The 27113-nt window shown below is 53.0% G+C and overlaps 1 protein-coding gene across 1 annotated transcript; it reads right to left on the bottom strand.

Moving 5' to 3' along the window:
• Nucleotides 1-25825, bottom strand: FBXL18 (F-box and leucine rich repeat protein 18). The gene is made up of 5 exons (XM_084763910.1): nt 25712-25825; nt 18455-18670; nt 15363-16906; nt 7295-7513; nt 1-734 (listed from the first exon to the last, which is right to left on the bottom strand). The coding sequence occupies exons 2-5, from the start codon at nt 18665-18667 to the stop codon at nt 578-580; spliced, it is 2133 nt and encodes a 710-aa protein (XP_084620036.1). The 5' UTR covers nt 18668-18670; nt 25712-25825; the 3' UTR covers nt 1-577.
• Between the last annotated feature and the right edge of the window lie 1288 nt (nt 25826-27113).

Raw genomic sequence — 27113 nt, 5'->3', positions numbered from 1 at the left:
TTAGGTTAAAACAGTTTCTTTTTCTTTGCAGAGGGGATGGAACCTGAGGCCTCACACACCTGGCCAATGCTCTACCTTTGGACCACGCCCTAAACACATCTCAACAGGAAAAGGAGCTACGGGCTCACATAGATCGTTTGTGTAAGTCACAGTGAGAGCCCAGCCCACCCTGACCCTGTGTGGGTACAATCACATTACTGAGCTCAACTGTAGTTGACAAAGGGGCAGAGAGACAGTCCCCAGGCTGAAGCAAGTGAGTGGATGAGGGACCCACAGCCCACAAAGTCCCCAGAGCATGGCCCAGCCCTGAGGGCCAGCCTGTCTTAGCCATTGTCATCCCATCCATAGCCCACTTGATCTCTTGTCACCAAGCCCAAGTGCTCATAAGAGTAAGGGAGAGAGGCCCAGTGGGGGGCGGGGGGCAGGGGGCTGGGGTGAATGTCTCAGGACAACTGGAGACTCTTTTTTCCTCTCACAAAACAAGGCCCACTGTCCGATGGCTCCTTGGACCCTTGTGGAGACTCAGGACAGAAAGCGGCTGGGCTCTGCTGCGGGAGTGGCAGGCAGGGCAGCCCTCTCACCACCACAGGTTTGGTGGCTCCTCAGCCACTCTGCTTTTAAATAAGGTGATCTCGTCCAGGTGCACCATGGGGACATCTCGGATGACGTCTGTCAGGCCCTCATGGAGCAGGGGGAAGATGACGACGTTCAACGCAGGCCTCTCAGCCTGGAAACTAAACCAGAGACCAGCCATTAACAGGGGACGTGGGGGCTGAGGACACAGATCCAGTGCTCTGTGAGCCACAGGAGCCGGGGGTGGTGGATGGGGTGGGCTGGAAAGTCAGTGTTTAGCACACATGGAGCTTGAAGGATTCAAGAACAGAATGCTGAGTATACCATTGAAAATACAGCCTTCCCACCCACCCCACTCCCCCTTCGGCTGAAGAGATGGCTCAGTGGTTAAGAGCAAGGTCCTGAGTTCAATTCCCAGGAACTACATGGTGACCACATGGTGGCTCACAACCATCTGTAATGTGATCTGATGCCCTCTTCTGCCCTACAGGTGTACATACAGATAGAACACTGTATACATAATAATAAATAAATCTTTTAAAAAGAAAAGCCGGGGGGCTGGAGAGATGGCTCAGAGGTTAAGAGCACTGTCTGTTCTTCCAAAGGTCCTGAGTTCAATTCCCAGCAACCACATGGTGGCTCATAACCATCTATAATGAGATCTGGTGCCCTCTTCTGGTATACATGGGGGTATACCATGGGGAGAGAGTACTGTATAAATAATAAATAAATAAAATCTTAAAAAAAAAAAAAAGAAAAGAAAAGAAAAGAAAAGAAAAGAAAAAAGAAAAGCCGGGCAGTGGTGCATGCCTGTAAACCCAGCACTCTGGAGGCAGAGGCAGGCGGATCTCTATGAGTTTGAGACCAGCCTGGTCTACAGAGCAAGTTCCAAGACAGCCAGGAATACACAGAGAAACCCTGTCTTGAAAAACAAATCAAAAACTTAGACAGGAGCAGAGCACACTTGGAGCAAGATGAGGAGCAGGGAAGGAAAATGCTCGGCTTAGCCTGATGTCCAAGTTCCCTCCTCTCTGTCCACAGGGCTCCTGTTAGCAGCCTCGGGAGAGCTGCTAACTATGGTTCTGACAAGCTGGGAATTTATAGAAACAATGCCCCTGTGATTACACGGAACACAACAGGGGCTGGGACAGCTAGTCGGCCTCCTAGGGCCATATGCCCCAACGTACAGCGTCAGGCCACAGACACACTGTAAGAGCTTATGTGGGAAGGCAGTGCCAACTGGGCCTCAAGAGAGAGTAGCATGGTCACCTCAGTGGAGGACAGCGCATCACATTCAGATTTGGGATCTCAGAGCTGGGCATGGTGGCGCACGCCTTTAATCCCAGCATTCAGGAGGCAGAGGCAGGGGGATTGCTTTGAGTTCGAGGCCAGCCTGGTCTACAAAGCGAGTCCAGGAGAGCCAAGGCTACCCAGAGTAACCCTGTCTTGAAAAAACAAAACAAAACAAAACAGATTTGGGATCTCTGAGAGTGTTCAGGCTGCATGGCACTAACACAGGCCCCTGGCTCACAGCTGTGAGGTCTGTAACTGCTCCTGGAAAGCAGGGCACTGCCCTCACCTTCCCTGGCTTTGCTGCTGCCTGGGGTTGTGCCAGGGGCTATCATGAATGCTCCTGGGCTTGGGCCTGGCTGCAGGGAGGAAGACAGGACCTGGAAAATTCTACACAGGACATAAGCTGGCATGCCCGGGCCATGTGGAGGTGCCCTGAAGAGGCTAACGCGGACGGAACAGGAGGAGGAGATCCAGGAAGCCATCTCACCCCTCCGGGAAGATGGTGCTAGGTGGGGTGGTTGGCAATAGCTGTGTTGATCTAGAGCCACCATGTACTCAGATGTTAATTGCTCCTCCCCCCAGATTCTTACTGTTCCTACAAGCAAACATATCAAAGTGATGCTGTGTGACTCTGCCTCCCAAATCACCCCTGACTGGCTGAATAAAGTTGCCCGCATACCTGAGTTGGGCAGAAGTGAGGTAGGTGGAGCTGAGGTTCGTGGGCTGGGAGGACAGAGGAGAAAGGAAGGAGGAGAGGGAGGAGAGGAGAGAAGCAGAGACCGCCATGGGTTAGCGTTAAGAACCGCATGGCTGGAGGAGCTGGCTCTGAGGATCAGTGATGGAGGAGGCTATCCGGACGAAAAGCTTGCGCAAGTGCTACTGGAATTACGGCTGGGAAGCAGCCCAGACAGGGATGATGACTGAAGCAAGAGCATGGGAGGTGTGGCTGGGAGGGTTTATATCTGCCCAGACCCAGAGTGTAGGGCACAGTAAAAATCTAACAGGTGTCTATGTCGTTTATTGATAGGACAGCGGGTTAAAAAAAAAAATAGCTGCAGTAATAACCTATGGATTAATAGTAAACACTGATGCTCAAGTTCCTACAATAAATAGGACCCATGGCACAGCTTACCAGGGTGGATAGGGAGCGGGTCCATCACTGAAAGGTCCCAGTTGTGCCTGGAAGATGGGGCTGCTCCCCAGAGACAAAGTCAGGAAGAGACTTAGGGTCTTGGGTCTGGTGAGACATGGTGCAGGTTAGACCTCCACAGCTCCACAGTGCCACAGTGACCAGCTCTCACCGGAAATCATGAGACCAGATGATACAGGGTCCGCAGGGCCCACCCCCCCACCCCCTGCTATTACAAGGCCTGGCAAGAAACAGGTCAAAGTGGGAGAGCCCATGGAAGTGGGGACTTAAGAGGCCTCCTTGCCTGCTGGGTCTGAGAAGTAAAGGTGAGAAACAGAAGTCCAGGGTCGGCTCAGCAGATGGCCACATGCCAGGGCCCAGACCCTGATGCCACGGTGCTGTCGGCAGACACCATTACACAAGGCAGCCATGCATGAGGTTGCTCAGTACCGGTTTCTAGGACAGATGAGAATGTGAGCAGAGCCAGGGGCGGTGCTGGGCGGTGCCTGAAATCAGGAGGAACGTGGAAGATTGGCCACCAACTCCCAGGGTCCCCCAGGAATCTCTGTCACCAAGTCTAGTCCCCAGACCGTGTATGGGACCAAAGAGGCCCCGGTAGGGGAGGGACATGCAGAAGAATGTCAGCCAACACCCATGGGCTGCGTGGTGCAAGAGGCGAGAGGAAGAGATGGCACAGTGGTCATGCCTGTCATCCCAGCACTGGGGGGGCTGAGGTGTCAATGTCCAGAACGGCAGCAAGAAGCATGAGATCCCCAGGCGGGGACACGGCTCAGTTGGGAGAGTGTCTGCCAATGCACAGGCCCAGCACAGCACAGACCTAACATGGCAGCAAATGCCTGGAGGGCCAAAACTTGACAGGTAGAAAGGGGAGTGTCAGAGCCGGGCGTGGTGGCTCAAGGCTTTAATCCTAGCACTTGGGAGGCAGAGGCAGGCAGATCTCTGTGAGTTCGAGGTCAGCCTGGTCTACAAAGCGAGTTAAGGGCAGCCAAGGCTACACAGAGAGACCCTGTCTCAAAAAGGGGGGGGGGGCTGTATCAGAAGGTTAAGGTTATCCTTCACTGTATTACAGGCTAGCCTAGGCTACCTGAGACCTTATCTTAAAAAAAAAAAAGACATGAGACACAGAACATGAAGAAGAAGCGCAGTCCGTGGACACAGAACATGAAGTGCAGTCCGTGGACACAGAGCATGAAGAAGCGCAGTCCATGGACACAGAGCATGAAGTGCAGTCCGTGGACACAGAGCATGAAGAAGCGCAGTCCATGGACACAGAGCATGAAGAAGCGCAGTCCATGGACACAGAGCATGAAGAAGTGCAGTCCGTGGACACAGAGCATGAAGTGCAGTCCATGGACACAGAGCATGAAGCGCAGTCCGTGGACACAGAGCATGAAGCGCAGTCCGTGGACACAGAGCATGAAGCGCAGTCCGTGGACACAGAGCATGAAGCGCAGTCCGTGGACACAGAGCATGAAGCGCAGTCCGTGGACACAGACCATGAAGAAGCGCAGTCCGTGGACACAGAGCATGAAGCGCAGTCCGTGGACACAGACCATGAAGAAGCGCAGTCCGTGGACACAGAGCATGAAGCGCAGTCCGTGGACACAGACCATGAAGAAGCGCAGTCCGTGGACACAGAGCATGAAGTGCAGTCCATGGACACAGAGCATGAAGCGCAGTCCGTGGACACAGAGCATGAAGTGCAGTCCATGGACATAGAGCATGAAGCGCAGTCCGTGGACACAGAGCATGAAGCGCAGTCCGTGGACACAGAGCATGAAGCGCAGTCCGTGGACACAGACCATGAAGAAGCGCAGTCCGTGGACACAGAGCATGAAGCGCAGTCCGTGGACACAGACCATGAAGAAGCGCAGTCCGTGGACACAGAGCATGAAGCGCAGTCCGTGGCACTGTATGTGGCGTTAGACACAGGCAGCCTAAACCCAGACACTTCCTGTAAGGTGGGGACATTCCAAATCCAGGCCCCGTGGACTTCAGCGTTTCAGAGCATTGGGGGCAGCCCTGTGTGGCTGAGGCAGGAGGATTGCCACAAATGTAAGGCCAGCTTGGCCTATCCCATGAGTGGTGTTATATGCCTACGATCCCAGCCCTGAGGTAGAGGCAGGACAATGAGGGGTCAGTTACACAGTGGCTCAAGGCCGGGCTGAGATAAGAGATCTGTGTCTAAAAACAAACAAACAACCAAAAACAAACCCCGCAGTTCTTAAACTAACCAAACAAAAAAGCATCAGAAAAGGGGACAGACAGATGCCCTTTTTACTTTTTACAAACACTGGGTGGGTGGCTGCTGAGAGCATTACTGCCACCTGCTGGAGCCCTGCGGGAACCCACAGGAGGAACCCGGCAGCCTCCGGGAAAAGTGAGTGTGTGTGTGTGTGTGTGTGTGTGTGTGTGTGTGTGTGTGTGTGTGTGTATCTATGTCTGTCTGTCTGTGTGTGTCTATATGTGTCTCTGTGTGTGTCTCAGAGTGTGTGTCTATATGTGTCTGTGTGTGTCTGCCTGTCTGTGTGTGTATGTCTATGTCTGTCTGTGTGTGTGTCTCAGAGTGTGTGTCTATATGTGTCTGTGTGTGTCTGCCTGTCTGTGTGTGTATGTCTATGTCTGTCTGTGTGTGTGTGTCTCAGTGTGTGTGTCTATATGTGTCTGTCTGTCTGTCTGTGTGTGTGTGTGTGTGTGTGTGTGTCTCAGCGTGTGTATCTATATGTGTCTGTGTGTCTGTATGTCTGTGTGTCTGTCTCTGTGTTGTGTGTGCAGCAGAGCCACCACTCTGCAGATGGCAAGGCCGCAGCAGAGGCCTCCACAGCACAGCTGTGACTGACTCTTCTGCCAGTCTCCAGGGCTTTGGCCTGGCCCAAGGCTCCCAGCATTACGGGAGAGGAAGGCTTTGTGCGGGCCTGGGTCAGGACTGTGCACCTACCCTGAAGGGCTTCTCATGCCAGCCACACAGCTCCCTCTCTCTTGATTTACATGTTTTTGTTTGTTTGTTTTTCAAGGCAGGGTTTCTCTATATAGCCTTGGCTGTCCTGGACTCACTCTGTAGACTAGGCTGGCCTCGAACTCTCAAAGTTGGCCTGCCTCAGCCTCCTGGAGTGCTGGGATCACAGGCATGCGGCACCTGGCTGCCGTTAACTGAACTATTGAGTCATCTCTGTAGCCTCATGCTGTAAGAACTGAACCCAGGGCTTGGTGCCTGCCAGACAAGCACTCTACCAACCAAGCTAAACTCCCAGGCTCTTGTATCGGTCAAGCTGGCCTTGAATTTACTATGTAGCCCAGGTTGACCCAAACTCCCAATTCTGCCTCAGCCCCGTGAGTCTCTGGATTCTGGTCTGTACATCAAGCCTAGCTTCTCCCTCCCTTCTAATGCGCAGTTCCAGGGCCGTCCTGCCTGCTGCCAACTGCCCCAGTTCCCTCATCTATGAGTGTGGGCAGTACACTCCTCTCTCAAGGGTACCTATGCTGGGAAATGAACTGGCCCCTGAAAGCTGTCCTCTGACCGCTACACACATGCTGTAGCATATGCGCCCATCCTGCAAACAACACGCCACAAACAAATGTACAAATGGAATACACAATGTAAACACTGTAAGCCCATTCTGGCACCTTAGAAAGTGGTCAAAACCAGGGATAAATGGGGGGAGCCAGGAACAGACTGGAATAAGATGAAGATAGGAAACAGAAAAACATCAGGCATAGCATGGCAGTGAGCAGCGGCTGGATGCTTGTACCCCCAAGGTCCGGGAAACCCTAGACAATGCTGAGAGCAGAAAAAGGGGTGAGCTGGTCTCAGTGGCGTGCAGCATGAGGTCCCAGCACTCCAGAAGCAGAGGTGGGAGGGGCCACAAGCTCTAGGCGACTTGGTCTACACAGTGAGTTCAGGTTAGCCTGGGACACAGAGACCCTGTCTCAATAAGCGAAGGTGGAGCCCTGGGAGAGCTGAAGACGGAGTGGGCCCTCATCAGACACAGGGAACTAAACCTTCAGCTTCCAGAATCTCCAGGATAAACTCTGTAGCTGAGGTTAGTCTTAAACCTCCAGGATCCTTCTGCCCCAGCCGTCTATGTGGCTGAGACCAGAGACTGTCTATGGGAACTTGTCCCCTGTAGGAGGCCAAGCCCTCTGGCCATGCTGCTGGGATCTGGTGTCATCACAGCTCCCCAAAGCCGCTACTGGGCTGAGGACGCTGGGTCCTGGGGACACTGGTACTGTCTCAGGTCTCCCCGCCACTAACGGACCGTGCCAGGCCATGCTACTCACCTCCGGAGGAGAGACTGCTGCAGGCTCTTGCAGGTGGTGAGGGATTCTCCTGTGAACATGTGACACACGACGACCTGCAGGCAACGGGCCATAAAGGCCAGCACGGCATCTGGCTGCAGGGTGCCGCTGCGAGACACCAGGCACAGGCGCTGCAGAGAAGAGCACTGGCCCAGCGCTTGGAAGAACTGTGCGTTGGCATTGAAATAGGGCTGCTCCAGCCTGCGGAGAGAAGGCCGTGGGTGCTGAGGGCTTGGATCTCCCAAGATCTTCACTCCAAGGGTGAGATGTGGCTAGCCGCTGTCTGCAGACCCTGTTAGCATGCACTGGCTCAAGACCATCCCCTGTCCATCCTCAGCATGCCACCTGGCCTACACTGTCACATGTGCTGCCCTTGGGAGGATTCACCTGTTGTGCTATCTGGGGTGCCAGTGTGATGGCAGAGACAGACCAGCCAACAAAGACAGAAGAAAGTGGGACCCCAGCAGGCCAGAGTGGGCGGGAAAGGGACAGAAAGGGAAGGGAGCCCCTTAGGGCTGCTTTGAGGCCAGCACCTTGTCATGAGCCCCGAGTGCAAGCCCCACCACAGAGGCTTCATGTAAGGAGGACCCATTAGATACAGGGAAGAGCCTCGTTAGCCCACAGACGTGGCCATGTGGCTTCTTCTTCTTAACCAAGGATACCAGTCACCTACATCACCTGAAGAACCCAAATGACACTCATTTACATTAGCTTTCTTTTTGTTTTTTCCAGACAGGGTTTCTCTGTGTAGCCTTGGCTGTCCTGGACTCGCTTTCTAGACCAGGCTGGCCTTGAACTCACAGAGTTCCTCCTGCCCCTGCCTCCCAATTAAAGGTATGCACCACCACCAATTGGCTTTTTCCCCCTCTCTATTTTTAAGTGATTTCCCCCCTCCTGACAGGTTGGGTTTTTTAAAATATTTATTTATTATGTATACAGTGCTCTGCAGGCCAGAAGAGGGCATCAGATCACATTATAGATGGTTGTGAGCCACCATGTGGTTGCTGGGAATTGAACTCAGGACCTTTGGAGGGGCAGTCAGTGTCCTTAACCTCTGAGCCATCTCTCCAGCCCTAGACAGGGTTTCTCTGTATAGCCTTGACTGGCTCAGAACTCGATCTGTAGACAAGGCTGGCCTCGATTTTAGACAGCCATCTGCCTCTGCCTCTCAAGTGCTGGCATTAAAGGCATGTGCCACCACACCCAGCTGTTTGTTTGTTCGTTGCAGTGCTGGGAGTTGAACTTAGGCCACACACATGCTAGACAAGCACTCCACCGCTGACGCATACTCCCAGCCCTTTAGTTTTTAACTTTTCAGAATTTTGCATGTGTACATAATATATATTAGTCATCTTCACCTCTCCATTTTTATTTTGAGACAGGGTCTCACTCTGTTGCCAGGGCTAACCTTGAACTTAATGGCCCTCTGGCTTCAGTGTGCCCTATCCCCAATGCCCTCCACAGCAGGGGATGGAATCCCAGTGCCAGGCAGCAGCTGCCACCTCCACCACTAGATGGCAGTATGGACTTGCACTAAGACCCAGTGTCCCCGGGCCATGCAATGTTATGTAATGTCCTGTGCATACTTTTAAACCTTTTCCCAACTAGATAGCCACTTACAGAAGCTTGCCCTGAAAGATGTCATCTGTCACTGAGTTCAAGCTGGTGTGAATACCCTGTCTGCTCTCACCCTCCAACTGTGGGGCCAGTGAGGCCTTACTACCTCCCTCGTGAACACCCACGGGGTGATTGGGTCACAGCACCCAGTATGGCTGGGGAACTGACCTAATGTGGGTGTGTGCCATCTGAGGCAACTGAAGGTGGGCAGGGAACAATGAAATGAGATCCACTCAGATTGGACCTCACTCCACTTTGACCCTTCCCAGCTGGCTCAAACTACCAACCTGCCAGGATCGGACCTCCCCTCAAGCTGCTCTCTGGAGTGACTCTACTTCTCCCCTCTGGCTAAAGGGGCTGCTGCTACGCTCTGAGCCAGGCAGGATGAGGGAGAACCACAGTTCAAAGGTATTCCTGAGACTGTGCCAGGCCTGGCTCGAGTGGCTCTCTTGCTTCCGCCCAGGCAGCCTGGGGTGACTCAGGGTAATACCCCGCCTCCAGCCGTGGGAAAGGTGGCACCCTTTTCTGCCTGACACGTGATCCTCTCAACACAGGGGTACGCCCCAAACCCACAGCCAGAACAACCTGTCCCTGTGGCACCTCCGCCCCACAGAGAGCCTGGCTGAGACAAGCTCAGATTCATGGCAGGCTGCACCGGAGGTGGCAGCAGGTGGGCCTGGGATTCCCAGGCTGCCAGCAGATCACTCGCCCAGAAAATGCAGGTGCCCCTGCAGGCCCCATAACCTGAGGAAGCCGCTCTAGAGCAAGCAAAACCTCCTGCGCCTACAGCTAGCTCCTGCCACCTGCCGCAGCATCTCTGAGCTCGCCTGCCTCAGAAGGCAGCGGTCCAGAGGAATGGGGCCATTTGGCTGTGTTCTGGAAGCCTCTGTTTGTTCAGAACAGGCAGTGCCTTACACAGCACACGGTTTCGTGGCTGCGGGCGCAGGCTGAGCCTGGGCCAGGGATGCTGCTGTGAACAGTGATCAAGCTCTTGGGGAGACCTATATGATGAATGTGCACCCAGTCCTGTCCCTGGAGAAGATGCCAGGTCGCAGGGACAAACCAATATATAGCCCAGGCTGGCCCGGAACTCACAACCCTCCCAGTTCAGCCTCCCAGGAGCTGGGGTTACAGGTGTGCATCACCACATCTACTGCAGAAACCCAAGGCTTGATGGACTGGTGACAAAAAACAAAACAAAACAAAGAAACAAACAACACAGGCAAGCAAGACAGCAAGATCTAGACTCTGAAAGATTCAAAGGTTTATCTGGGCTCCTTGAATTTATGAAATGATCTTAATCACAGGAAGTAGGCCACAGCAATGGCCCAGCAGAGGAGTCATCTACCAAGTTTAGTCTCTGATCCACCTTTTCTTTTCTTGAGATGGTCTCATGTAGCCCAGGCTGGCCCAAACTAGGTAGCTAAAGATGACCTTGACTTTCTTATGCTCCTCTGTTTGCCCACCCCCCAAAGCTGGTTTTATAGGTGTCACCAAACCCAATTTATGCAGTACTGAGGATGGAACCCAAACTGTGTGTCGAGCTAGGCAAGCCCTCTATTGACTGAGCTGCGTGCCCGGCCCATGCCTGCGATACATTTGCCGTTCTGGCAAACAATGACCATGCATGCACTAACTGTGGCTTCAGGAAAGGCCAGGGGTGTGACGGGACAGGCACAGGAAGACACAAGTGTGAGCGACATCACAGAGGAAGCAGAAAGGAAATGGAGGCCTGGTGACTACAGGGAGACACAGCTGCAGGCAAGGAGGAAGGCATCCATCTGTGCGCCTGGGAAATGCGGAAGGCAGGTGTGAGAGAGATGGGAGAGGGGCGGCCCTGAACTCCTGCCTCCACCTCGGGAGTGCTGGGATGTAAGGCCAGCATGCAGCCACCACATCTGCTTGAGTCTTTTTTTTTTTCCCGAGACAGGGTTTCTGTGTGTAGCCCTGGCGGTCCTGGACTCGCTTTGTAGACCAGGCTGGCTTTGAACTCACAGGGATCCACCTGCCTCTGCCTCCTGAGTGCGGGGATTAAAGGCGTGCACCACCACAGCCCAGCTGGTTGAGTCTTTGGTTGGTTGGTTTTTCTTTTTGAGGGGGGTACATGGGGAGCAGTGTTGTTGCTTTTGAAGACAGGGTTTCACTCTAGCCCAGGCCTGATCTTGAGCTCAAGGCAATCCTCCCGCCTTAGCCTCCTGTGTTGGAGGACTCAAGGCAGGTTCCTAAAGCAAGCATAGTGGGAAGGCACAGGACCTCCGCACATGGACACCCGGGGATGGACACCAGCCCTGCCTGGGTTGTGGGTCTGCTCGGCCGAGCAGCAAGGAGCAGGAGGGAGCAGCAGGGAGCAGCAGGGCAGAGGGCACAGACAGCCTCAGCATTGCTATGCTCCAAGGAGAGAGAGAGCAGAGCTCACAGCATAGCCAAGCAGCTACAGAAATAAGCAGCGCAGGACCTGTTGACTTCCTGTTCTACTGCGGTGGGTGGGGCACACAAAGGATGCAAGCCCTGTCCTCCCTTGTGGGTCCTGAAGCCAAAGTGAAGCTCTGGCTTGGACTGACAGATGAGAGGATTCCCGCTCCAGCATCCGTGGATGTTGTAGGGGGGAGGCGAGGGGGGCGGGGGAAGGTGAGCTCTGTGCCTGCCCCTTAGCACAGGCCCTGTGCTTGCTAGTCAGCCGAGAGGAAGAAATCTCAATTGAGAAAATGCCTCCAGAAAATCCAGCTGTAAGCAGATGACTCTGTAGGGTATTTTTTTAAAGTAGTAATTGATGTGGGAGGGCCCAGCCCATTGTGGGTGGTCGCACTGGCCTGATGGTCCTTTCTATAAGAAAGCGGGCTGAGCAGGCCCCCGTCAGCAGTGCCCCTGCATGGCTTCCGCATCGGCTCCTGCCCTCCAGGGTCCTGCCCTGACTTCCTTGTGTCTCGTTTTCCTTCAGTGATGAACAAGAATTTAAAAGCGTAAGCCAGGGGCTGGAGAGGCGGCTCAGTGGTTAAGAGCACTTCAACAGCGACCTGGGTTCAACTCCTGGCACCCACATGGCGGCTCACGACTGTCTGCAACTCCAGTGCAGAGGATCTGGCACCCTCACACAAAACCAAGGTACACAAAATGAGAATAAAGAGATCACTAAAAACACACAGACACAAGCCAAATAAGCCCTTTCCTCTTCACGTTGCTTTTGGCCATGGTGTTTCATCACAGCAATAGCTGTACTAAAGTGACTAAAGTGACAGCCACGTACGAGTCCCTTTAGGGCTAGGACATGACTTCATGGCCCCACTGTTGCCTCCACCCACCAGCAGCTACGGACAGGCAGAGTCCTTGAGCCCTGCGGACTGCTGAAGCACACCACAGTGCCAGCAACGCCAGGCAGAGGCAGGACAATGAGGAGCTCCAGTCGTCCTCAGCTACACAGGAAGCGTGAGGCCAGCTGAGGACACACGAGAGCCTGTCCCAGGAGGAAAGAGGGAATGTTAACAACTGAGGCATGGTGGCGGGGGAGGGGGGGGACGGACCTGGGATCCCGGATGCTCTGGGGGTTAAGGTAAGAGGATCACCAGTTCAGGGCATTCCTAGATGACAGTGAGTTCAAGACAAACCGTAGCAACTTGCTTCAAGTAGAAAGGCTGGAGACAGAGCTCAGTGGTAGAAGGCTTCTTTAGAACACGCAAGGCCCTGTTTGCGGGGTGCATGCCCAGATGAGGTAGGAAGATGATTAGTTAGAGATCATCTTGGGCCACATAGAACGTATCTCAAAAATCCAAAGACTGTGAGATGTGGCTCAGTGGTAGAGCCCCTGCCTAGAATCCCCCAGTGAGGGGTTGGGGGTGTGGCTCAGTGATAGAACACCTGCCTAGAATCTCCCAGTGAGGGGCTGGGGGTGTGACTCAGTGGTAGAGCACCTGCCTAGAATCCCCCAGTGAGAGGCTGGGGTAAGGCTCAGTGGTAGAGGAACACCTGTGTTCCATGTTCCATTCTCAGCACTACAAAAAAAATCCCCACCTACTTTTTTTTTTTCCTTTTTGATACAGTCTTACTATGTAGCCCTGGTTAGCTTGGCACTTACTATAAAATCAGGCTGGCCTCAAACACACTGAGCTCCACCTATCTCTGCCCCCCAAGTAGTGCTGGGACACAACAGAACTCTTATCCTTTAAATGTTGGGTGATAAGCCAAAAACAAAAACAAATAAATGTTGGGAGATGACTAAAATACCCTTCACCTTACAGGATGTTCAGTGGGAATGTTTCCCATGCTTGTCTCTGGAAACACCAGGAAGTTTTGTACTAGGAGTTAAATCCAGAGTCTACATCCTCAAGCCTTTCTGAAAGATTTTTTTGTTTGTTTGTTTTGTTTTTGTTTTTCGAGACAGGGTCTCTCTGTCTCTGCCTTGGCTATCCTGGACTCACTTTGTAGACCAGGCTGGCCTCGAACTCACAGCGATCCGCCTGCCTCTGCCTCCTGAGTGCTGGGATTAAAGGCGTGCGCCACCACACCCAACAAAGATTTTATTTCAAGACAGGGTCTTGCTGAGTTGCCCAGGCAGTTCTTGAACCTGTGATGCTCCTCAAGGACAACGGCCCATTGCAGGGTCCTCCCTCTTCCCAGGATGGGTCCTGCCACCCTCCTCAAGGTCACCACTCCCAGAAGTCAGAGTTCCCCCCTGAGATGATGCTTCCCCACCCTGCCTGCTCTTGTCCCCCACAGGGTACCAGCAGCAGCTCCCAGCTGAAGCCCTGCCAGCCCCTCTTGCCCCATCTCTCTCTCCCCTCCTGCCTGCAGGGCCCTGGCTGCTCTGTGTCAAGGAAGTTCGAGTACAGTGTCATCTGCTCTGTGCTTGTGGCTTTGAGGAAGGGTCTTGCTGATGCCACCCAAGCTGCCCTGGAACCCTTGCCATGTGCTATCAGATGCTCCCATACCTCAGTCCTGAAGCCCCGAGCCAACTGCCTCATGCCCCCCAACAATCCCTATGAAGGTCCCGGTAATGCTCAGTGGGCAAGAGTGCTTGCTAGCAAATACTAGCAACTGAGTTCAAATCCCCGGCAACCATGTAAAACTCAGGCAGGCCACACATGTCTATAACCCAGGTATCTCACTGGCCAGCCACGTGATCAGCTTCAGGCCCAGCGGGGCACCCTGTCTGAGGAAATATAAGGTGTGGAGCAGTGGAATGGCTCAGAGGGTAAGAGCACATGTGGGGGAAGTCTAATGGTCTACGTTGGACCCTCAGAACCCACATGAAGGCGGACGACAGAACCAACCCCACAAACTTGTCTCCTGTCCTCCACATGTGCACTATAGCACCCCCCTCCCCCCCCCATACAAATAACAGTAATAAAATTTGGGGCTGGGCATAGTGGAGCACACCTTTAATCCCAGCACTCAGGAGGCATAAACAGGGTAATCTGTGAGTTGAAGGCCAGCCTGGTCTATATAGTAAGTTCCAGGCCAGCCAGGGCGACATAGTGAGGCCTTGTCTCAAAAAACAGGGGGTGGGGAGCTCGGGGAAAGGAGACACGGCCCTGGAGAGATGGCTCAGTGGTTAGGGGCCCTGGCTGCTGTTCTAGAGGACCCAGGTGTGGTTGCCAGCACCCATAGGGTGGCTCACAACCTTCTGCACCCCAGTTCCAGGTGAGCTAATATCCTTTTCTGGCCTCCACAGGCACTGCACATATGTGGTGCCACAGACATGCATACAGGCAAAACACACACATATAAAAATAAAAGTAAATAAATCTAAAGAAGAAACGTTTTTAAGACCATAAGGTTGTAACGAAGCAGAAGTACATGGAATAAATGGAGCAAGGGCTCCCATACGTGTAAGGAAGCCAGATGCTAATCAGGAGCCCTGCCTCCCTGCCTCCCGCGGCTCTGCCTATTGCCATGACTCCAGTGTCCTGAAGCCACGCCCTGTGGACACTAAGTCTCTCCCGCCTCTGATCTCCAGGACAGGCCTAGGTTGGCTCTAAGCTCCACCTTGACAGACAGATTGCATCTGCAAACCCCAGAAGGCCCAGAGCAATCTGAGGCCTTTGCTCTTCTCACCTCAGCCCCTCAGCCCCTCACCTCAGCCCCTCAGCCCCTCACCTCAGCCCCTCACCTCAGGTCCCCAGCCCCTCACCCCGGCCCCTCAGCCCCTCACCTCGGCCCCTCAGCCCCTCACCTCAGGTCCCCAGCCCCTCACCTCGGCCCCTCAGCCCCTCACCTCAGCCCCTCACCTCAGGCTCCCAGCCCCTCACCTCGGGCTCCCAGCCCCTCACCTCGGCCCCTCACCTCAGGTCCCCAGCCCCTCACCTCGGCCCCTCACCTCAGCCCCTCACCTCAGGTCCCCAGCCCCTCACCTCGGCCCCTCACCTCAGCCCCTCAGCCCCTCACCTCAGCCCCTCACCTCGGGCTCCCAGCCCCTCACCTTGGCCCCTCAGGCCCTCACCTCAGGTCTTTGAGCCGCTTGCAGTGCTTCAGCATGTCGGCAAGAGCAGGCATGTACACCACCTTCCCCATCATGCCCAGGTTGGCTAACGACAGAGACTGTAACTGTTGGCACTGGAGGCCAATGCTCACTAGTCCAGAGCCTGTCAGCATGCCTGGCAGCTGAGCTAGTGTCAGGTGCCTCAGGAAAGCCAGCTGGCCGATGGCGGCTACTTCGGAGTCCCCGACGTTCTGCGCCCGACTGCAGGGGGGGAGGGAGTTGCGGATGGCAGGCTCATTGCGGGGCATGGCTGAGGAGAAATTGGACCCGATCAGTTCCAGGTGCTCCAGAAACGGGAGCTTCTTCAGCAGAGACCAGAACACAGAGGCAGGCTGCGGGCCCGACTGGCCCACGAAGGGGTTGGGACAGGTCTGCACCCCAATGCGCACCTTCTTGCCAAAGCCACGGGGCACGGCGTGCATGGCCGGCGGGGCGGGGGCCCGGTCAGGCCTGGGTGCTGAGTCAGCCACAGAGCAGACGGGCAGGGAGAGGGAACGGAGGTGGCACAGGCGGGCCAGCAGCTGGCAGAGGTGGCGGCCCAGGCCGTTGGAGCTGTGGTGGTGGGCTGCTGAGAGATTGAGGTGGTGGAGGTTGCAGCAGGACTCCACCAGCGTCTCCAGGATGCTGCTGTCAATGTCGTCCTCCGCCTTCCGGAGCAACGAGTCCGCGGACAGGCAATGCACGCAGCCGCTGAGGTTGAGGCTGGCCAGGCTGCGCAGGTCCTTCCCCCCGTTGATGACCCGCTGGATGAGGTGCCCGCCTGACAGCGTGCAGCGGCTGAAGCTGAAGTAGAAGGGGTTGTTGAATTTCATATGCTGGAGGAGGGTGGAGCCGTTCAGCCAGGACTTGGGCAGCTGCAGGGCGTCCAGGGCCACATTGCGCGCCATGGAGTCCAGCAGGTTCCTGGTGGCGCCGCTCTCGGCGAAGCTGCCAGGGACGGAGATGAGGAAGGCGTGCAGGTTCTCAGGCGTGCGGTCGCTGAGCACGGCAAGGTAGAGTCGCACCACCTCCTGGTTGATGTAGCCGGGGGCCAGGCGTGCATAGAAGACACGCAGGTTCTGGTAGTGGGGCACATTGCTCTGGCCCACCATGAGCTGGCCCGAGAGGACGGCGCCCTCGCGGGTGCGGTCCAGGATCTCGAAGTAGAGCAGCAGCTTCTGCAGGCTGGCGCAGCAGGGCACCACACCGTACGAGGGCGTGAAGAGCGTCTGCTTCAGCTCCCGCACGCGGCTCAGCGTGGCCTTGCACTCGCTGCTCAGCTGGCTGGCATCGAAGCCGGGGCTCACGTCAATGGCCAGCGAGCGCAGGTGCTGCAGGGCTGAGAGCACCTTGGACAGCCGCAGGGAGGTGAGGTGGCAGCCCGACAGGTTCACCTTCACCAGGCTGTGACAGCGGGCCACGTGCTCGATGGTGGAGCCGGACAACCAATAGCAGCCCGCCATGTTGAGCTGCTGGATCTCCCTGCCAATCTCCTTCACCAGCTGCTTCACCTTGGCTTCGCTGGCCTGCAGAATGGGGGACAGGGCAGGAGAGACAGGCGTCCCTAGCTGCTCCCCACTGCTGCTCAGACGAGAGTGTCCTGTCCTTCCCGTCCACGCACTATCACTGCCAGCAGTCTAGAGAGCCTCGCTCCCAGGAAGGTGTAAGAAAGATGTCCACTAGCCAGGCCTGGGGGCTCATGCCTGTCATCCCAGGACTTGGGAGGCTGAGGCAGGAGCATTACAAATTTAAAAACTCTCTGTGCGACAGCATTCCAGCACAGCTTGGGGTACATAGCAGGACTCTTGTTTCAAAAAGAAAAGCAGCTGCTTACTAAACGCTGTAACTGGGGACGGAGAGATGGCTGAGAGATGGCTGGGTGGCGCGCACTGCTCTTCCAAAGGACCTAAATCCAGCACCCACACCAGGTGGTTCCCAACTGCCTGTAACTCCAGCTCCAGGGGAACTGGATGCCTCTGGCTTCTGTGGACGTATAAGAGCTCACACAGGTGCATACATACACTTAAAAATAACTAATTTAGCCAGTGTGGTGGCACACGCCTTTAATCCCAGCACTTGGGAGGCAGAGGCAGGTGGATCGCTGTGAGTTCGAGGCCAGCCTGGTCTACAAAGTGAATCCAGGATAGCCAGGTTTTGAGAAACCATGTCTCGAAAAACAAAAACAAACAAACAAACACAAACTAATTTGGAGGCAAGTGGATTGCAGTGAGTTTGCGGCCAGCCTGGTCTATAAAACAAAACAAAACAAACAAAAACCAAAAAACAATAAAAACTCTGATTTTTTAAAGCTATACTTTTATTTCTTCTTTGTGTGTGTATGTGTTTTTTGTTTGTTTGCTTGCTTTTTGGGGGGAGTTGGGGTTTGTTTGTTTTTTTTAGGGGGGTTGGTTTTTCAAGACAGGGTTTCTCTGTGTGGCCTTGGCTGTCCTGGACTTGCTTTGTAGACCAGGCTGGCCTGGAACTCACAGCAATCCACCTGCCTCTGCCTCCCAAGTGCTGTGATTAAAGGCGTGTGCCACCATGCCCGGCTGCCATTATAATTTTCACAGACAAGGTCTCACTGTGTAGCCTTGGCTGGCCTTGAATTGATAGGTCCTCCGTGGCGCTCCTGAGTGCCAGGGCTGCACGTGTATCCTACTGCGGCAGGCTCATGCCTCAAGCTCATCAGAGACCTCAGCCCTGAGCAACTGGCAGGCAGCCCTTCTGCAGCTACATCAACTGTGCCACCCACTGTTGCCACTTCACCTTCTACAAGCTATCCTGTGGTGCAGCAATTCTCCTGGGGGAGCCTAGGGGGAAGAAGGCCTCCTGCTGACCCCTGTATCTAAGGCCCAGGCCGCCTCCCTCCCAGAAGTACATCCACACGCACTATGCTCCCCCACCCCCCACCCCCACCCCAGTGCCATGAGGCACGCCACCCTGGCTCTGTCATCCGGTGTGTCCTGACCACTATTCCCAGCCACACAGTCCTCTGCACAAGCGACAGTGCCTGCCGCTGGGCCCCGCAGGCTGGCACCTGGCTGGTGCTGCGCTCCCTGCCGCAGCCGCCTCACCTGGTAGTCCTTCTGCAGCAGCACGGTGTGCACCAGGCTCTTGTCCAGGCACAGGGCCGCAAGCTTCCGGCAGGTACGCCGCACGTTGAGAACTAGGTCTGTGCTGGGGACATGGCTCAGGATATGCAGGAGGATCTCATCCGAGAAGCCCAGCAGGTGGGTGTCACCCGCTGCCTCTGCCACTGTGGGGGCGGCATCGTCATCGGTGGACATGTCCTGGAAGTGGGGGACAGCAGAGGGAGAACGGTAGATCAGTCTTTAGGTGCTAAGCTAGACAAGCAGAAGGTCCTGAGACCTTGGATCCCCAGCACCCACATAAAAAGCTCGGGTGTAGTGGGGGGGGGGGGGTGCAGCGGCGCACACCTTTAATCCTAGCACTCAGGAAGCAGAGGCAGGCAGATCACTGTGAGTTCAAGGACAGCCTGGTCCTTAAAGCGAGTCCAGGACAGCCAGGGCTACAGAGAAACCATGTCTCAAGGGGAAAAAATAAATAAATAAATAAATAAATAAATAAATAAATAAATAAATAAATAAAAAAGACAGTGCTGGCCATGCAGCCCAGCCTGAGCTTGGACATGGTGCTGGGGTACATGCATGTGCCACCACCCGTGGCCCCCCACAAACACTTCTACTCTCTTCTCCTTCCTTCCTTATTGACGGTGTCTCATGGAGCCCAAACTGACCACAAACTAGCCAAAGATGACCTTGGACTCCAGACTGCTGGGGTCACAGGAATGCACTGCCAGGCCCAGTTTACCCAGTGCTGGGAACGGAACCCAGGGCTGCAGGAATTGCCAGGCGAGCACTGTAGCTGAGCCGCATCCCAGCCCTCTACAGCCTTTTCCAGTGACAGTACACAGTGCACACAGGCCCTGGAACTTCAGCCCCGCCCTTCTGCCACTCGGCTTCCCAGGCACATTTACCCGGGGAGCAGCAAAACTTTACACAAGAGACTGTCTCTACAGATACAGGCTATACTGAATCCTTCCTCTTATTTCTGTTTTTTCACATCTGTGTGTGTGTGTGTGTGTGTGTGTGTGTGTGTGTGTGTGTGCGCGCGTGCGTGTCAGTGCACACATGCCTGTGGAAGTCAGAAGACAACTTAGGTTATAGACGTCAGTTCTCTCGTCCACTATGCAGGTCCTGGGTCCTAAGGTTGTCAAGGCTGGAGAGGTGGCTCAGGGTGCGCATTGCTCTCGCAGAGGACCAGAGTTCAGTTCCCAGCACCCACGTTGAGTGGCACCTGACTGCCTGTAACTTCAGTTTCAGGGGACCTGATGGTCTCTTCTGGTTTCTGTGGGCAACTAGTCACATGCATGTACCCCCAAAACACACACATACACACACACACACAAAATACAAAATTGCCGGGCACAGTGGTACACACCTATAATCCTTGCACTCAGGAGGCACAGGCAGGTGGATTGCTGTGAGTTAAAGTTCAGCCTGGTCTACAGAGTAAGTTCCAGGACAGCCAGGGTTACTCAGAGAAACCTTGTCTTGAAAACAAAAAAAGGAGGGCCAGAGCCGGGCATGGTGGCGCACGCCTTTAATCCCAGCACTCGGGAGGCAGAGGCAGGCGGATTGCTGTGAGTTTAAGGCCAACCTGGTCTACAAAGTGAGTCCAGGACAGTCAAGGCTACACAGAGAAACCCTGTCTCGAAATAAAAAAAAAAAAAAAAAAGGAGGGCCGGATGTGGTGGCGCACGCCTTTAATCCCAGCACTCAGGAGGCAGAGGCAGGTGGATTGCTGTGAGTTTGAGGCCAGTCTGGTCTACAAAGTAAGTCCAGGATAGTCAAGGCTACACAGGGAAACCCTGTATCAAAAAACCAAAAAAGAGCACTGACTGCTCCTCCAGAGGTCCTGAATTCAATTCCCAGCAACCACATGGTGGCTCACAAACCATCTATAATGTGATCTGATGGCTGCAGGTTTACATGCAAGCAGAGCACTGTACATAATAATAATAAAAATAAATAGGCCAGGAGGCCGGGCAGTAGTGGTGCACACCTTTAATGCTAGCATTTGGGAGGCAGAAGCAGATGGATCTCCATGAGTTCGAGTCCAGCCTGGACTACAGAGTGAGTTCCAGGACAGCCAGAGCTGTTATACAGAGAAACCTTGTCTCAAAACAAAACAAAACACAAAAATAAGTAAATAAATCTTTAAAAAGAAAAGTTTATTTATTTATTTTTTTTTTTTTATTTTTTTTTTTTTTTTGGTTTTTTGGTTTTTTGAGACAGGGATTCTCTGTGTAGCCTTGACTGTCCTGGACTTGCTTTGTAGACCAGGCTGGCCTTGAATGAAAAAAAAAATTTAAGTAAAAAATAAAAATAAGATTCAAGTAAGGCTGGGCATGGTGGTGCACGCCTTTAATCCCAGCACTTGGAAGGCAGAAGCTGGTGGAATTCCGTGAGTTCGAGGCCAGCCAAGCCTACAGAGCTAGTTCCAGGACAGCCAGAACTGTTACACAGAGAAACCCTGTTTTAAAAAAAAAAAAAATAGGATTCATGTTGTCAGGCTTGGCATCTTGACCCACTGTGCCATCTCACCCGGCCTGCTTTGTCAGGGTCTCACGTAGCCAGTGATGAGCTCAGTGGCTGGTGCTCCTGCCTCCCTTGCCCAAGGGTTGGTTGGTTTTGTATCTGCCGTGCTGGGGATGGAAGTGGGACCTCCTGGAGCTCTAAGCTGGAGCTCCACCCCAGCTCCTTACAAACAGCAACAACCCCAGGACCTGAGGTTCATCCTCCACTCGGCTCAGCGGGTCCTCAGATCACCCCTCCTATGTGCTGCATCCCAGGCAAAAGACACCAGCCTGGTCTACACGGTGAGTTCCAGGCTAGCCAAAGCTACATAACCAGACCTTGTCTGGGGGGGGGGGGCAGCTAGGATTATAGGTGTACCCTATTACTCCTATCTTGCAAAAGGCTTTACGTGTGTGTGTGTGTGTGTGTGTGTGTGTGTGTGTGTGTGTTGTATGTATCCACACACATGTGAAGGCGTGGGTGTGTATGGAAGCCAGGGTAGACAGGGACTGTCTCCCTAAGTCTCTATTCTATTTTTCTGGAGCTCATCTGGACAGGGAAGCCCCAGGACCCACCTGTCTCTGCTCCACTAGCACGGGACTAGACTCGCAGACACGCAGCACCCTGCTTTGCTTTAAGTGGCACTTTCCTGAGCCATCCCCCCAGACTAAGAATTATTATTGTTGTTGTTGTTGTTGTTATTGCCTAAGAGGGGAAAAAAAAGCACAGAACCAGGCCAACTTGCCTCCAAATCCCAGCCGCTGTGGGCCATACCCACTCTCCCTGCGCACAACAGGCTCCTGCTGGGGTTTACGTGTGGCAACTTAACTGGACGGTAATCAGCTTAGAACTATGACACTCCAAAGCTGGCTAAAGAATTTGAAAAGCCAAGCATGGTCGCACGCTCTTGTAATCCCAAAGGCCTATGTGCACACATGCAAACACAGACAAATAAGAGAGAAAGAAAGAAAGAAAGAGGGCTGGAGAGATGGCTCAGTGGTTAAGAGTGCCACCTGCTCTTCCAGAGGTCCTGAGTTCAATTCCCAGCAACCACATGGTGGCTCACAACCATCTAATGTAATCTGATGCCCTCTTCTGCAGATAAAGCACTCATATGCAATAAATAAAATAAATAAATCTTTAAAAAAAAAAAAGAAAGGAAGGAAGGAAGGAAGGAAGGAAGGGGGAAAAAATTAAAAAGGGCTTGGATGCCAATAAGTGGCCTCATGGTTCACCAGCTGACTCAAGCACTGCCCTTGGGACACACTGACTCTGTTCCTCCAAGCGATTCCCTCTCCCTCTGAGCCCGAAGCTCTGTTTTCATCACCAGCCCCAGCTACTCTCTTCTTCATTAGACCCCGAATTGTTTCAGAGCAAAAAACAAAAACAAAAATAAAACAAAATAAAACCAAAAAAAAATCGTGGCCATCAATTGAGAATGACCCATGTACCTGTGTAGCAGCACACATCTGTAATCCTAGCACCTAAGTGGATGAGGCAGGAGGATTGCAAAGTAAACGTCAGCTTGGGCTACACCCATCCCAACAAAAACCAACAAGGAAAAGGAACTAACTACCTTGAAGGTGTCCAACAACCAGCTCTCTCCTGATCCTCCCTCCCACCAACCGCCAGGCAGTTCTTAGCTTGGATTTCTGCACTAGGTTTGTCAGCATGACCTTGAACTGCAGTCTCTCTTGTTCTTTGGGGAGACGGCTGACGAGTGAGGAGCTTGCCGCGCAAGCATGAGCACCTGAGTTTGGATCCCCAGCACCCTTCTTAAAAACCCAGAGTGGGCCGGGCATGGTGGCACATGCCTTTTATCCCAGCACTCGGGAGGCAGAGACAGGAGGATCGATGTGAGTTCGAGGCCAGCCTGGTGTACAAAGTGAGTCCAGAACAGCCAAGGCTACACAGAGAAACCCTGTCTCGAAAAACAAAAAAGCAAGCAAGCAAACAAAGTGGATGGGCTGGAAAGATGGCCCAGTGGTTAAGAGCACTGCCTGCTCTTCCAGAGGGGCCGAGATTCAATTCCTATCACCCACATGGCAACTCACAACTGTCTGTAACTTCAGTTCCAGAGGATCTGACACCCTTACACCACTACACATAAAATAAAATTAAAATTATTAAAAACAAAACAAAACCCAGAACAGCAGCTTGCAGCTGTAGTACAAGCAATAGAGAGAGAGACACAGAAGGATCCCTGAAGGTACCTGGATGGCCAGCCTAACAGGATCAGTGAGGGTCACAGAGAACTTGTCTCAAAATATAAGGCAGAAGGGCTGTGAGAGATGACAGCTCAGCTGTTCAGAACACTTGTTTCGCAGGGTGTGGTGGCACACGCCTGTTATCCCAACACGCTGGGAGGCAGAGGCAGGCAGACTCAGTTCTCAGCACCCACAGATGGCTCACAACCACCTTTAACTACAGTTCCAGGAGATTCAACTCTCCTGGCCCCTGTGGGCACTGCACACCCATGGTACACAGACATACATGCAAGGAAACACTCATAAAAAAATCCTTAAGCTGGGCAGGGTGGTGCGTGCCTGTAATCCCAGCACTCAGGAGGCAGAGGCAGGCAGATCACTGTGAGTTCGAGGCCAGCCTGGTCTACAAAGCAAGTCCAGGACAGCCAAGATAACACAGAGAAACCCTGTCTAGAAAAACTAAAAATAACTAAATAAATAAAATAAAAAAATTTTAAATCTCCTAAGGTAGAAAGTGATTGTGGGTGACACCCAACATTGATTTGGGACCTCTACATGCACCCCTGCAGTGTGCGCGCACACACACACACACACAAATACGCTAGGCACAGCAGTGTGGAGCTACGCTCCCTTATACTTAGGAGGCTGAGGCAGGAAGATAGCTTGAACCTGTAGGTTTGACAGCATAGCAAGACCTAATCTCAAAGGCTCAAACCTTATTGGCTAGCTATGTTGCTCACTCAAGAAAGGGCGGGGCTTTTGAGTCAGGACTCCATAGGACCACATGAGCAGATATGCCTAATCCATAGCACACATGCAGACACACACACACACACACACACACACACACACACACACACACACACCTCATGGAGAGCTGCTAATTCAGCAATGCTACAGTGGAACTCCTCTTGCTGGAGACAAAACCTGCTCTCTCATTAGTCTACAGCTGGACCACACACTCTTCCCCATCAGTCAAGGAGACACTTCTTAGTCCAACTTCCTTCCAATGAAGGAAAGCTAATTCAAAGTCTCACTGGATAAAGGTAAGGGAACTCCAGACTATGGTGGATCGCTGTGAGTTCGAGGCCAGCCTAGTCTACAGCGTGTGTTCAAGGACAGCCAAGGATACACAGAGAAACCCCATCTCAAAAAAACCAAAAACAAACAAAAAAACATATACAAGGAAACCTCTAAGACTTAAAAGTGTTCCCAGAGACCAGCAAAATGGCTAAGTGAGCAAAGGAGCTTGCCATGCAAACCTGATGACCCAAGTTCAAACCCTGGGACCTACATAAGATGCTGGGACACATCTGCCATCCCAGCACTGCTACATCGAGATGGGAGGAGGAGACAGGAGCATCAGCCGGAAGCTCAGAACCCAGTTACTATGCAGTGTGCACCACAGTGGAAACAAGAGAGATTGTGTTCAATAAGGAGGAAGGCAGACGCTGGAGAAATGGCTCAATGGTTAACAGCTAAAAAGTTAACTCTGAGGAGCTGTGTTCGGTTCCCAGCACCCACATCAGGGAGGCTGACAACCATCGGCACCAGGTGCATGTGACCCCTCTGCATATACTCACACACAGTTACACATACATACACACACATAATTAAAAATAAATAATCCAACCAAGGGAAGATGCAACTCCTGAAAGTGGTCCTCCGAGCTCCGCATGTATGTCACGGCAAGCACATTCCAGCACTCACACATATATACACACTAACATAATAAATAAAGTGTGCCCACAGGTGGGAGTCCTAGGAAAGAAATATAACTCAGACAGTTAGGAAGGAAGCAGCCAGACACCCCACCACCACACACACACACACACCCCGCCCACCCTCCACCATACCCCCATACTGCTGTCTGCATGTACACCCATAAAAGGACCTCCAGCTGACCTAGATCATGGATCTTCGGGGTCAGTCCAAAGCCCCATCACACACCCGCACACCACAAGCAGGCTTCAGAAAGAAGTGGGCGGCACTTAAATTGACATGAGGAATAAATAAATAAATAAATGGCGGCGGGGGGTGGGGGGGGGCTGGGAATGTGACTCAGTTGGTAGAGTGCTTGCCTAGCATGCATGACGTCCTGGGTTCCACCCTCAAGCTACGCATAAAAGCCCGCATGATGATGCACACCTATAAGTAATCCCAGTATGACAAAGGCTAAAACAGGAGAATTGCTGAAGGTTCAAGACCAGCCTGGGCTACCCACTGAGTTCCAGGCCAGTCTGGGCTTCAGAGTAAAACAAACAAAACAGAAGCAGAAGAGACAACGTCCCAGAGATGCGAGAGCTGGGCCAACCCACAAGGAGATGGGGGGAAAGGCCGGGAAATTCAGCAAGCCACGTGAAAAGGTCCCTTTTGACCATCAGGATTGTGAGCCTGGGAACAGAGGAGAAGGCCTGGGAGAAGGGTAGGAGAGGGCAAGGATGGACCTCGGAGAAAGGCCAGGGTCGGAAGAGAGGCACCGAGGGGACCCCAGCCGCTGGGGCGGGAGAGGCGCAGGTCGTACCTCTCCGGAGCTGCCCGCCCGAGCTGCAGCCTCGCAGTCCCCCAGCCTGCCAGGGTAGTGATGCTCGAAGCCAGCGCGGCCACAGCTCCACAGAGACCCGGTAAGGGGCGTGGCTGTGCCTCACTTTCGGCGCCCGTCCATACGTACTTCCGCTTGCGCCCGGATGGACCGGGCGCCGCCGCCATATTGAGTGTGGCATAAAAGTACTATCAAGCCTCAGAGGTGTTCAGAAGGTCACAAACGACTGGTCTCTAAGTTACCTCAGCAGTCTTCTGCTGAAAGTCCAGCGTGCTTACAGCTCCCAGCCCTTCGCGCTGCAGCCGCGCTCCAAGTCACCTGTCACAGAACTCAGGTATCCTACATAATAACCATAAAACTTTCATGTGCACTTTGCCCTGTCTTGCCTCATAACTCTCTATAGCTCTTTGCACGGTCTGACTTACTATGCCTTTTTTGTTTGTTTTAGGACGAGGTCTCACTGTGTAGCTCTGACTATCTTGGAATTACCTATGTAAACCAGGCTGGCCTCGAAGTCGCAGAGATCCGCTTGCTTCTGCCTCCCATCAGTGCCTAGGCCACTGAATCTTCTTTCGTTCTTTCTTTCTTTTTTTTTTTTTTAAAGACTTATTTATTTTATGTTTATGAGTACACTGTCTTCACGCACACCAGAAGAAGGCAACAGATCCCAGTATAGATGGTTGTGAGCCACCATGTGGTTGCTGGGAGTTGAACTCAGGACCTCTGGAAGAGCAGCAAGTGCTCTTAACGACTGAGCCATCTCTCCAGCCCTCTTCCTTTCTTTCTTTCTAAAGATTTATTTATTTATCATTTATACAGTGCTCTGCCTGCATTAAGGCTGCATGCCAGAAGACGCCATCAGATCACATTATAGATGTTTGTAAGCCAAGTGGTTGGTGGGAGTTGAACTCAGGAGCTCTGGAAGAGCAGTCAGTGCTCTTAACCTCTGAGCCATCTCTCCAGCCCCTGTATCTTCTTTCTTCTTTCTTCTTCTTCTTCTTCTTCTTCTTCTTCTTCTTCTTCTTCTTCTTCTTCTTCTTCTTCCTCTTCCTCTTCCTCCTTTTCTTTTTCAACACTACTAAGAAACTCTCTGCCAGTACCTGTACCCCTATAACTAAGCAAAGACTCTACCCAGTACTTGTCTTTGTATGTCATTAATCTGAATAAATTTTTGTTAAATAAATGAATAATGACTTTCTCCATAGCATTTCTAGTTAAAAATGGTTTACTAGAGCTGGGGAAATGGCTCCTCGGGGAAGGGGCCTTCACCCTATCTGACCACCTGAAATTAGTTGGATCCCCAGGACCCACATCCTGGAAGGAGAAAACTGTCCTTTGACCTCTGCGTTTGCACCTTGCCATGCACACATGCCCTTGCCCAAGT

The sequence above is a fragment of the Acomys minous genome, assembly GCF_964271855.1.
Source record: "Acomys minous genome assembly, chromosome: 16".
Lineage (NCBI taxonomy): Eukaryota > Metazoa > Chordata > Mammalia > Rodentia > Muridae > Acomys > Acomys minous.
Note: the sequence above shows the minus strand (reverse complement) of the source record. Positions and strands in the feature narration are given on the sequence as shown.

What these genes read in the sequence shown, in the direction of transcription:
- FBXL18 (XM_084763910.1), bottom strand. Translation starts at nt 18,667, where the DNA reads ATGTCCACCGATGACGATGCCGCCCCCACAGTGGCAGAGGCAGCGGGT. An exon ending in TGCTGCAGAAGGACTACCAG is followed by an intron (nt 16,907 to 18,454) that starts GTGAGGCGGCTG and finishes CCCATTCTGCAG; the next exon opens with GCCAGCGAAGCCAAGGTGAA. An exon ending in AAGCGGCTCAAAGACCTGAG is followed by an intron (nt 7,514 to 15,362) that starts GTGAGGGCCTGA and finishes TTCTCTCCGCAG; the next exon opens with GCTGGAGCAGCCCTATTTCA.